General features: G+C 43.1%; 2 protein-coding genes across 3 annotated transcripts; both read left to right on the forward strand.

Annotated features, from left to right (window-relative positions):
- The first annotated feature begins 182 nt into the window (after window positions 1-182).
- On the forward strand, window positions 183-6357 carry hmgxb4a (HMG box domain containing 4a). 2 transcript variants are annotated; one of them, XM_041957338.1, is made up of 13 exons: window positions 183-249; window positions 971-1073; window positions 1291-1427; window positions 1588-1666; window positions 1761-2348; window positions 2831-3034; window positions 3774-3952; window positions 4332-4413; window positions 4531-4595; window positions 4715-4811; window positions 4939-5102; window positions 5393-5515; window positions 5663-6357. In XM_041957338.1, the coding sequence occupies exons 2-13, from the start codon at window positions 1037-1039 to the stop codon at window positions 5705-5707; spliced, it is 1800 nt and encodes a 599-aa protein (XP_041813272.1). In that variant the 5' UTR covers window positions 183-249; window positions 971-1036; the 3' UTR covers window positions 5708-6357. The 2 variants fall into 2 exon arrangements, with proteins under 2 accessions (XP_041813272.1, XP_041813271.1); XM_041957337.1 differs by having other exon boundaries at window positions 199-249; window positions 968-1073.
- A 1179-nt stretch (window positions 6358-7536) lies between these two features.
- Window positions 7537-11806, forward strand: si:dkeyp-69e1.8 (uncharacterized protein LOC100001340 homolog). Its single transcript, XM_041957471.1, has 3 exons — window positions 7537-7616; window positions 9008-9156; window positions 9905-11806. Exons 1-3 carry the CDS (start codon window positions 7592-7594, stop codon window positions 10766-10768), a joined length of 1038 nt encoding a protein of 345 aa, XP_041813405.1. The 5' UTR covers window positions 7537-7591; the 3' UTR covers window positions 10769-11806.
- Window positions 11807-12166: the final 360 nt, after the last annotated feature.

Consider the following 12166-nt stretch of genomic DNA (forward strand, 5'->3'; position numbering starts at 1 on the left):
TTCTTGTGGAATTTAATATATTTATTTCAGTATTAACATATTAAATGAGAGGGCCTTATAAAGCTGTCATTTCGGATGGTAGGATACGTACCTCTCAGAGCCTTAGCAAATGTACTGCTAATATGGCTACTTTCCCCCACACTGATTGGCTGCGTAACCAAAGTCCCTCCCTTACATGGACACGTATTGTTGTTTCGCCGATAATAAAAGATGGCGGCCGGACCCGCGTAAATTGGAGACCCCATAGAGGTAGTTATATTTAATAAACACATTATTTCCTCTTCTTCTGGTGTTCGTAAAGTATACATGCTACCACCCCAAATGAGTTGAAGATATGAGCAGGATTCAATGCATGTCCGCCACCGTATTTTGTGCACTTGAGGCGACCGCGGCCCTGCTGTGGGTGAAAGCCTCGGTCTTTCCTCCGCCGCTCTAACCGGCCAGCTGAGGGCACGCTCGGCGAGACGGATTCGAGTACAAGAAATGTTGGGAAGCTCGGGAGGCATAGTAAATGAAGAGGGGGTGTGTTTGTGTATCTTTATGAAAGTAGGCGGGAATTTGTTTAGCTATCATTTTTGTTCACTTTTGTAGGTGACAGACCACATCAATATTGTAATATATAATTGTACTTATCCTCGAGAAACAGCCAACCACTTCCACTTCTCCACTTTTTAGTAACGTTAGCATGGTGTCCAGCTCGCCCGCAGTTCCAGCGTTGCTTTGACTGCTCAGTGCAGGACTAAGCAGGGATAGCTGTAGCAACAAAGTAGCTATTGCGATGTTATTACCTTTTTTGAAATAGGTAACATTATCAGGTGCGAAGCAATGAAGAAACAAATGGCTAAAGTTTTCCACTTTGTTGCTGTGTAACGTTAAACTGCTCTCATTCGTTTTTTGTCCAGAATAGGTATGTTATATTCAGTTATTGAACTTCCATTTTAATTCATTTCTCTCTGTATTGACTTAGCAGGTCAGTGTCCTGCTTTATGTTGTCAGTAACATACCGTGACAAATAAACGTTGACAAAGGAGGAGCCATGGCTTTTGAGGAGATCAAGAGCAAAGGAGGAATGGGTAATGTTTGTCTGTACACTGCATTTGGTTTTATTTTGTTTGTGCCTACTGTATAGGCTTAACGAACATATACAATTTTTGTATATCTTCTGCATGCAAACTAACAGACCATTTCAAGAGATGTGGATGCAACAAGACTCAGGCAATGTTAATTGTCATTTTTGTCAAAAGTTTACTTTTAAGGTCAGACTTACAGTACTCATATAATATATTCTAGATGTGGGGATGGAAGGAGAGAGGGGCCTTGTAGCTGGCCGTAGCCAGAGAGAGAAGAGGAGGTCATACAAGGACCTGCTGAGGGAGGAAGAGGAGATTGCTGCTCAGGTCCGTAAGTCTTCCAAGAAACGTCCCAAGGTAAGTTATCTCTCTGCAGTCACTTGACTTCATGGTTTAATATCACAGAAAACTCGAAGTTATTATACTGGCAGTTATAGTGTTATTACACAGTTTAATGTGTTGAACGTACTTGTTAATGAATTGGTAAATGGAAAGTGATTGTGTCATTCCAAATCAGGACTCAGAACTTTTCATGCTTCATGGAGGGGACTCACACAAGAAGAAGAAGAAGCATAGTGATGACTACTATTACAGAGGTGAGGGGTTGATGTGCTGTAATAATCCTTTAATTTTGCAAACAAATGACTCTGCAACTCTATTTACTTTTTTCTTTCATCATCCTCCTATCAGACCACGATGGCTCAGGCCCACCTCCCCACAAGAAAAAGCACAAGTCTGCAGACCGCTCCCCTCCTCTCTCGTCCCCCTCATCCTCACACCCGACAGATACGGCGATGGGCCTCCTGCAGGCCATCACCTCTCCACTGGCCACAGGGTCGGACCCCAGTCCCCACTTGCATAAGAAACCCTCCTACCCTTCCTTCTCCTCGCACTCTTCGAAGGACCGCAAACGTGAGAGCAGCAGCGGCAGTGGAAGCAAAGGGAGCCACTCCTTCTCTCACTCCCGCCCCATGTCTTCATCATCATCTTCCTCCAAGAAGCACTCCTCCTCTTCCTCAAAGTCATCTCTATTCCACGGTGGCACTCCCAAAGAGGAACCCTTGACGTTACGCGAGGCTGACGGGCTGAAGATGAAGCTCATCATGTCGCCAGAGAAAGAAGAGGGAGAGAGTTTCCCGTTCACGCCCCACTCATCCAAAGGAAGTGTGAAAAAAGAGAAGGATAGAGACCGCATGCAGCTTTCAAAGTCGCCCAAGAAGAAGCTACAGCAGAATCGAGATCCACTGCCTGTAGTGGGCAAAGAGGTGGAGGTGGAAGGTAAGATGCTCCTGAATTATGTTCCAGGGGATGCAAACTATGTTATCTGTGTCTTAGTGAGACTGGAAGGCATCCATGTACTGGGTAACCCTACCAATGAAATTGAGGAGGGGGGCAGGGTCTTTTAAGTGAAATCAAATAGTACATATAGCACCTTACTCTATAGGAGCTAAACTGATGGTATGTAAGATACAATCTTTCCATTGGTAGTAACTGATGCATTTTAATCTTGGCCATTCAATAAGCTGGTGTAGTAATAATAAGTACATTTACTTAGCTTTTGCTCCATGCATCAGGGTTAAATGACTCTCAAATTTTATGTAGTAGTGAAGTAGTAAAAGTACTAAGGAGATGCATTGGCACAGATATTGCTGCTATAGATATTGTTGGTTCACCTGTAGTGCTAATGTAACACACCAGCTTTACATTATAATGTTTTTGTTTTGTTTTTTATCATTAATATTGATTGCTGTATCATTCAGGTCATTATGGAGGTGGCATGGGAGATGATAGCTCTTCATCTGGGGGTGAACTGGAGGCTGGTGAACTGGTTATAGATGATTCGTACACACACATGTCAAAAAAGAAGAAGAAGAGCAAAAAAAGCAAGAAGAAAAAGGATAAAGAAAAAGACAGAGACAAGGATAAAAGTGGGAAGGACAAGAAGCACAGCAAAGGATTTGGAGGTGAGTTCACTATTTTTTTATAACATATATCCTGTAGTCCCTATAACTGAATGTTACAATGCTTTTTTTTGGATTTGAAATTGAGAGATTTTTAAATTCATGCTCTGCTTTAGTCAAGTCCAGCTGAATTCAATAATGTGCATATATAAAGTATAAGAGGCTAGTAGCACAGGGCTTGACAGAGAGAACTGATGAACAGGCAAGCAGCGACTTGCTGGATCAGTTTTTGAAGAATCTGTGAAGAGCATGACAGCTACACTACTGGGATTTTGTAAACTAGGAATTGAGGGTGGACACGATAACTGATAATAGTGAAGATTCAAATTCTATAAAGTATCAGATAAAACGCAAACTACCAATAATTTTGTTAAGTTGCTGTAATGAATCTTTTAAATGTTCTTATATGTCATATTTCCATTATCAAACTGATGTATAACTGCTGCACTGAAGTGCACTGAACAACAGCAGCCATGTTTTCACTTTTGGCAACCAAAAGCTGATGTCTGGTTGCCAGCCAGGCAGCTGTTTTTAAAAGTTAGTGTTGAGCCTTGTTGCAGCTGTAAAAGATGGAACTGAAGTCTTTTGTCTGTTGTGGCAGCGTTCAAGTTAACAGTTTTAAAAATGGGTGCCACCAAGATAAGGGCGATCACACTGATCAAATCTCTTCTTCAGACTGAACCATTATCTGATTGTGTCAATACAATAATCACTGTTGCTTTATCTTTTATGACACCCTCAGACTCATCGAGGAGCCACAGCCACTCCCATCCCACTGTGACTCACAGCGCTGTTGGTCCAATGTATGCAATGGGCACGCCCGTCCCTCCACACCACCACCAAGGCAGTGATGGAATGACAGAGAAGAAGAAAAAGAAGGAGGAAAAAGATAGAGAGAAGCATGAGAAGGAAAAAGATAAGGTACAATACTGTTCAGTCATACTTCTTGCAACAGTCAAACTGGAAAATGAGCTTTGAATGCCAGAAATGTGAAGTAATTGTTGAGTCACTGGCATTAAATCACCAACCCCACTGAACCTCCAGCAGATGCTGCCTTTAGAGTTCCGTAACACGAGACTAACATCTGCCAACATGCTTTTGTTATGCTGACTATGCAAACACACTTTAACTTCATTCTACTAGCGAGTTGACAGATGCTTTTTTTAGTTTTTTGTAATGTTTTTGTGTGTGTGTGTGTGTGTGTGTGTGTGTGTGTGTGTGTGTCTGGGGACGCACAATTTTCACTTATATGAAAAATGTGCATCTTGCATGATTGGTTCATTTCCTTGTCCTCTCTTAGCCCAAGAAGAAGAACACATCAGCTTACCAGGTCTTTTGTAAGGAGTACAGAGTCAACATAAATGCAGAACAGCCAGGACTTGGTGGGTAGCACAATAACATACGGTGTAACTCTTATATTGACACTTTTTGGCATATTGTCCTTTTAAATGTCACTAAAATACAAATTTAAACTATTTGCTTGTATTTCTAATCTGCAGTGTTTGGTGAACTAAGCAAAAAGTTGGCGGAAGTGTGGAAAGCAATGCCAGAGAAAGACAAATTAGTGAGTTATTTTCCCTTATTTGTAATTAATACTAGAAAAGCCTTTGAATATCCATGTTTGTGCTTGCAGTTGCGGTGGTTCACTAAACATCTGTGTTTTCTGTTTGTTCTCCTGTGCAGGTTTGGAGGCAGAAAGCTCAATATCTGCAGCACAAGCAGAATAAAGCTGAGGCCACCACAGTCAAACACAAGACAACCAATGAGAGCAAAAGCAAAGGTACCTTTGACTGTAACAGCAAAGTCTCAAACTGATTGATAAGAAAGCTTGATCATTTCTCAAGTCTTTGTCCTCTCACTCTCAGCTCTCATGACTCTTGCCTTTCAATTGTGTTTGGTCATAAAAGTTGTAGGAACGGGAACAGGGATGGTGTCTCCGAACAGAGCGCCTGGCACTGTGTCCCTGTCCCCGGCACGAGTCCCAGATGTGGATCCCATTGATGCCGCAGCTCACCTGCAGCTACTGGGAGAGTCCCTGTCCTTGATTGGGCATCGGCTACAGGAAACAGAGGTAAGCTCCCACATGCATGTGGGCACACCCTGTGTTTGCAGGCCAGACACTACCTACCTACTACCTACTTCTTTTTTTTTTTTTTCCAGCAGATTCAACCTGTAACCTCTGCACAACAGTTAAAACATAAAGACAGCAGACCAACCCAATGAACAAATATCTAAAACACACATAATATTAGAGCTTAAGAGTTTGTGCACTGCCTTTTCTATGTGAAGTGTAAGATAGACATGTTTCATGACTATGCAGTGGAATAAGTGAGTCATGTGACTGATGTTTCTCTGTGATAGGGGATGGTGGCGGTGTCCGGGAGTCTGTCTGTACTGCTGGACTCCATCTTGTGCGCGCTGGGACCACTGACCTGTCTCACAGCACAGATACCACAGTTAAACGGATGTCCTCGAAACGTCCTGGTAAAGTATCAGCATTTATAAGTGAATGAAATTACTGTGGGTGTTTTCAGAGTCGTAGCTTCTTCATGGACTATGCTGTTATACACATGACGGTGTTTGTGTGCATCTTTGTTGCAGATTTCTAACAAAGCTCTTTCTCTTTTTCAGTCAAACACATTGGACAACATTGCCTACATCATGCCTGGGCTGTGAGTGAAGGGTGATAATCAGTATGAAGTCAACATGTTTGACTGGAGTGGCCCTTTACAGGAAGTGACACTCAGACTGTAATCGAAGGCACTGAGGGCATCTGAAAACTTGGATATTTCTAGTGTCACCATGTTTTTAAAGTATTTTTTTAAAAACCTTGTTCTCTTAATTTTCTAATTGTTATATTTTTAAATTAAACATTTTACTGAACACGTTAATCTTTCTTGGCATGTCAGCTTAGTTTTACTGTTACTGTACAGTGCTGTAGTATGAATGAATGCGCGCTTGTATGTGCTTTACTGAATGTATGTGTGCATTTGTTAGCTGTGTGTGGGTGGGTGGGCTTGACTGTTAGTGTATGAGACTGCTGACTGTTCTATACAAGTCTACTTATATGATTTTTTTTTTACTGAAATGTACAGGAACATTGAAGTTGTTGTCTTTATGTCATCATCACCATAACGTAATATATTTGACATCTGCTTAGCCTTTCTTTTACAATGTAAAAAGTGCTGTCATGCCTTGCTGTTTTATACATTTGATATTTTGCTGTGCATACAGCATTTAGATCTTGACTGTACTGTAGAATTTCAGGTGATTGGAGCTATTCAAACAAATCACTGTCAGACATTTAGCAGAATGGCAGCATTAAAACACGATCTGTTCCCAAATTCAGCTTCTGCTTCTTTATCAGCCATGACAGCGGCGTGGCTCTGGGCTGAAAGGTTTCAGCAACCCTCTGGATGGCCAGAGGATGAATCCCAATAACTGGCGATCCTCTGTTTTCCTCCAGCACCAGCATAAGTTTAATATTTGTGGTTTGTAGTAAATTGCAATGAAATTTGGTCCACACATGAATTTTTGTTCACACATCTGTGGATGAACCCACAGGATGAATTTGTAAAGACATCATCAGCCTTAGCTGTACTCTGTGTGACACTAATTATCAAATGTTAGCATGCTAACACTAAATGATGATGGTGAATATGGTAAACAGACTTGCTTACCATCAGCATGTTAGCATTGTCATTGTGCATATGTTAGCATGTGGGTGTTAGCATTTAGCTCATAAAGCACCACTGTGCCTTAACAGCTAACAGAGCTGCTCTGACTTGTGCAGTGATGTAAAGTATATCTATTGAAGTACTGCTCTTACTTTGACAGCTTACTTCCAGGTACTACTTCTAAAAAGTGTTTTGTTATCACTGAAACTCTCCAACAGTATATGCAAGTAGAGCTGAAACGATCAGTCCATTAATCAGTTGGTTGATTGACAGGAACTGTTGATAATGGTTTAAGTGATTTTTCATGTGAAAACACTTCATAGCACACGAGTCACTTTGGTGACAGTGTTTCTCACTTTATTCTGAATTCTCACAAACCAAACAAGATGAATGCATGATGAAAATTATTGGTTGCAGTCGTATAACAAATAGTTCAAAATTAGCTTGAGCTCAACCAGCTCAAAGGGTAAAATGCTGCTCTTTCTGCACTGAGTACTTTTTATACTTTGAGTACAATGTCCTGATTTACTTACTTACATTATGCAGGACTTGAGTCTTTTTACAAGTATTAATTTGAATACTTTCTCCAGCACTGGCTATGACTTGACTATATCTATAAAACTACGAATATCATCTTAAATAAGTCGCTGCATCAACATATAAAGTCTCAGGCCCAGTGACCTGAAATTACCCCGGGTGGTCCGCGGGCCTCGCTTTGAGAAGCCCTGCATCAGCCACCACAACAGATGGAGCTGTGTTCACCTCTGCTGCAAGTCCGTCAAGTTGAGTCCAGAGTCAGAGGCGGGGCTGAGTCAGCCTGCAGGAACAAGGAAGTGCGCTCATCCCTGCTTCGACGCTAAACACGGCAGCGAAAGGAGCAGAAATGTCAGCCGCCGCTTCGCCATCAGGTAGGATGGAGAAGTCATTTTTAATGCAGTTCAGGAGCTTTGTTTGCGATACATTTGGGAGGGAAGTCAGCAGGCGTGGCTCCCCTCTGCGTGTTTTCTGTCTTTTGCGGTTTAGCAGAGGCGGCAGCTGCAAAGGGCGCTGCCACTACACTGACAGGACAGCACCGATCAGCTGATCACCATTTGTACGAACAGCTGCCTCAAATGACACACAGCCTGTCAGCTTTACATGAGAGGGAGGATTTAAGTCGTTTTACTATCAACTTGTTTTCTCACCGGACAACAAATAATTCAATTCAGTTCAGTTCTGGTTTAGTTATATAGCACCAAATCACAACCGAAGATGTCTCAGTACACTTTCCATATAAAAACTATAATAAGAAAACTTCTTTTAACACACAGAAACCTTAAGCAGAACCAGGCTCTGGGTGGGCGGCCATCGGCCTCAACCTGCTGGGTAAAAGAGAGAGTGAGAGAGAGACAGAGAGAGAGAAAGAGAGAGAGGAGAGGGGAGAGGAGAGAGAGGAGAGAAAGGGGGAGAGAAAGAGAGAGAGGAGAGAGGAGAGGAGAGAGAGGAGAGAAAGGGGGAGAGAGAGGAGAGGGAGAGAAAGAGAGAGAGGGAGAGAGAGAGAGGAGAGGGGAGAGAAAGAGAGAGAGGAAAGGGAGAGAAAGAGAGAGAGGAAAGGGAGAGAAAGACAGAGAGAGAGGAGAGGGAGAGGGAGAGAAAGGGAGGGAGGAGAGAGAGAGGAGAGGGAGAAAGAGAGAGGGGAGAGGAGAGAGGGGGGGAGAGAAAGAGAGAGAGGGGGGAGAGAAAGAGGGAGAGGGAGAGAGAGGGAGGGAGGAGAGAGAGGAGAGGGAGAAAGAGAGAGAGGAGAGGGGAGAGGAGAGAAAGGGAGGGAGGAGAGAGATAGGAGAGGGAGAAAGAGAGAGGGGAGAGGAGAGAGGGGGGAGAGAAAGAGGGAGAGGAGAGAGAGAGAGGAGAGGGGAGAGAAAGGGAAAGGGAGAGAAAGACAGAGAGAGAGAGGAGATGAAGAGAGGAGAGGGGAGAGAAAGAGAGAGAGGAAAGGGAGAGAAAGACAGAGAGAGAGAGGAGAGGGAGAAAGAGAGACAGGAGAGGAAGAGAGAGAGAGAGATGAGAGGAAGAGAAAGAGAGAGAGAGAGAGACGGTGGGTCAGCGTGGACAGATGCAATCACAATAACAGCAACAGCTCTAAAAATAGACTTGTATATGTAGTATAGTATATACAGTACATAGGTGATTTACATATGTGATGGATGTACATACAAACACACACACACACACACGCACATATATATATAGCATATACTCAGTATACCACAAAAACCACAGCTGTGTATGTGTTTTCACCGCTGTGTCTCCTGCTGAGCAGAGCTGAGGCTGGTGGTGCTGGGCCTGACGGGGGCAGGACAGAGGTCAGCGGTCTGCACCATCCTGGGCCTGCAAGACCCCCAGCAGGGCCCAGATGCTGCCGACATCCAGGAGTGCAGCAAACACAGAGGAGAAGCTGCAGGCAGACAGGTAGGGGCGAAACATGTGGAAAACATCAGGCTGCAATGATTCATGGGAGAAAGTATCTCTTTAAAAGTTTAAGTGAAATGAAATTTCTAGAATATACAACGAGGGCTTATATCAGAGTTTATACAAGAATTCAAGTTGAACAGCAAAGCACTACATAACTAAATATGGAGACTTATTGTCATTATCAGTGACGCTTTTCATAAGTTTGAATATCTCTTGACAATGACTCCTGTAGCACTCACATGTCCAATCAGGTTTCTAAGCAACACCACCTCTCTATCCTGAATGTCATCACTTGTGGAGGGAACTGAGAACCAGCTGTGCCAAAAGTCAATCACTGCATTATATTTTTTAATGATGAACATGATTAATAGATACATTGGCTGCAAAATCATATTCAGGTGGAATCAACATGTTCATTTAATGGAACAGAAGAGTAAATGGCATAAATGTAGCAAATTAAAGTTTTGTAAAAGTACAGAAAGAAAGGAAAGATCCACAGAAGCATACATACATACATATACATGCATGCACAGATGTATGCACACATATACACATACATACCTACAAACATGCGTACACACATATAGATACAAACATGCATACATTATATACTGTATATATAAATACACATGCACCACATACCTGCATACACATGTATTACTTCTCATTTAATTTACCTTGAATATAATCTATACAAAGTCCTTCTTGTTCTATTTTATTTCATACTTCTTCCACGTCTGTGTAGGTGGTGGTAGTCTCGAGTCCAGCCTGGTTCGGCTCAGACTGCGACCCAGAGGAAAGGAGAAGACACATATCCTCCTTTATAGCCTTATCCAGCCCAGGACCGCATGCCTTCCTGCTGTGTGTCCCTCTGAACCAGCCAGCTGAAGGAGAGGCCAAGGCGCTGGATGTCCTGAAGGAGCTGTTTGGCCCCTCTGCAGTCAGCAGAAACACCATCATACTTTTCACCCACACCGAGGAGCTGGACGAGGACGAGCCGCTGGAGGAATACCTCGTCACATGGCGCAAGGACCTCCGGGAGCTGGTGGAGCGATGTGGTGACCGCTACCACACCCTGGAAGCCCGCAGCGGAGAACCAGAGGAGAGCAAAGCTGTTGAGGAGCTGCTGGAGAAGGTTGAGCAGGCTGTGGCAGACAGCGGGGCACGACACTTCAGCTGCCCTCTGTACCAGGAGGCTAAAGAAAGAGTGAGGCAGAGGCAGGTAGAGATAGTGAGGCAGAGGAGAGGAAAGGAGCTCAACGGCCAGCTGACAGACTCACCACCAGAGGAAAATGTGACGGAAGAGGAAATGGAAGCAGTCCGGGAAGAGGCAGAGAGGAGCATAGATGATTTGAATGTGGATGTAGATAGTATTTTCCCCTTTTCCGCCAGTGTCTCACCTTCCTCCCCGGCCCCCCCTTTTCTCTGGGGCTTGTGGGAGAAGCTGACAGGCTGGATGAGGTGGGTGTCCACCCTTGTGAGAAGGGAGGCCCTGCTGGGAGCGCTGGTCGGCCTGTTCGTGGGAGGGCCGTTTGGAGGTATGATGGGAGCCACTGTGGGATCAGTGGCTACTGAAGTGAAGAGAAGAAACACACAGAAAACCAAGTGAGAGATAATCCCATGTTAATGTATTATGCATCGAGTTGCACCTTGCAGTCATTTCACTGTGTTCATTACACCAGTTTATCACTGAGCTTCTAGCACGCCAGCTAGCAAATAGTATTCATGCTTGACCACTGAGCACCAGTGCTTCTTTATTATTTTAGAATGGGCACACCATATTATGTAATGGCTTTATTAATGGTTGATCAATCATGCTTCATAGATCAGTATTAACCCATTGGTAAGAAAAATAATTGGGTTGCCAGTTTTGAAAAATCTGTTTGGCCGTTGTTCCTCTAGTATAGGTATGCTCTGCCTTTTTAGTTAGTTACTCATCTTGATGTTTAACACAGTCAGTTCTTGTCCGCAGTTGAAAACCTGCAGTACCTGATTTTAACAACACTGACAGTCCCACCTCTTATGCTGATATGACAATTCAGCAGATGTGTAGCAACATTAGCATTTACGTGGAGACATGTTTCTGGTGATTAACACAAGCTCAGTATTACTCTCATTTTATCTCCGCTTTTGGTCTCCACCAACTTCTGAGGCCAATATCTGGCTCTTTAGCTGCTAAATGCTCCGCTATGACCAGCTAGTCGCTAACCATGTCAGCTGTCCAGTGTTGAGCAGGTAGTGGACAGCGGGTTTTTAGTGCCTGTCGTGGCCAAAGATTATTCTATGAGACTGGTGAGAATGAATCAAAACAATAAAGGAAATAAAACAAAAACAAAACACTAAAAGCTGTAAAACACTAAAAAGGGTCAGCCGATATTTCTCCATGATTTTGTCCATTGAGAATACAAAACTGTTTAGCAGTGCAGCTTTAACTAAAAAGTAAAAATCAAGCGCCAAGATGTAGGGGGTTACACACCAGTCAAATTCATTCTTCACAACCTGGCAATACAAAAGTTGCCCTTATCATTAGTGATTTGTAAGGTAATAATACACATCAGTATCAACTTTTAAACCAGTTTTAGTCTTTTCTTTTTATAAAGTGGTAATACTGGTTAAAAAAAAACACTTTGTAAAGCGGCAATGCTGAGAAACAGCCACATGGTGGAGACATTGTGTTTGTATTGAAGAAGTTAAAACGTTTGAGGTGAACTGTGAGATACTTATTGACTGCTTACGAAGCAAATAAAAGCTGCTGTTTGAGGTACATGTCGCTGTTATTTCTCTAAGATCTTTGAATCTGAAGCACCTTTTGTTTGTGTGATCAAGCTTTGGAAAATTTCTGATTTACGGCCGTCCAACATTTAGGCAAGCTTTAAGCATAAAGGCTTTTTTTTTTTGGTCTCGTCTAAGGTGCTTTTTTGGACGCAGCATCAAATACAGTATGTTGTGGAATGAGTGGATAAAGTTAGCTGTGGCACGAGAAGCAGCAGGCCAGGATTCGTGCTGC

The sequence above is a fragment of the Chelmon rostratus genome, chromosome 17, assembly GCF_017976325.1.
Source record: "Chelmon rostratus isolate fCheRos1 chromosome 17, fCheRos1.pri, whole genome shotgun sequence".
Lineage (NCBI taxonomy): Eukaryota > Metazoa > Chordata > Actinopteri > Chaetodontiformes > Chaetodontidae > Chelmon > Chelmon rostratus.

Bases quoted from the DNA above. Each gene is read 5' to 3' on its own strand.
- si:dkeyp-69e1.8 (XM_041957471.1), top strand. From the start codon at position 7,592: ATGTCAGCCGCCGCTTCGCCATCAG. The intron at 7,617-9,007 runs GTAGGATGGAGA...CCTGCTGAGCAG, and splicing joins AGCCGCCGCTTCGCCATCAG to AGCTGAGGCTGGTGGTGCTG. The intron at 9,157-9,904 runs GTAGGGGCGAAA...ACGTCTGTGTAG, and splicing joins GAGAAGCTGCAGGCAGACAG to GTGGTGGTAGTCTCGAGTCC.
- hmgxb4a (XM_041957338.1), top strand. From the start codon at position 1,037: ATGGCTTTTGAGGAGATCAAGAGCAAAGGAGGAATGG. The intron at 1,428-1,587 runs GTAAGTTATCTC...ATTCCAAATCAG, and splicing joins CTTCCAAGAAACGTCCCAAG to GACTCAGAACTTTTCATGCT. The intron at 4,596-4,714 runs GTGAGTTATTTT...TCTCCTGTGCAG, and splicing joins TGCCAGAGAAAGACAAATTA to GTTTGGAGGCAGAAAGCTCA.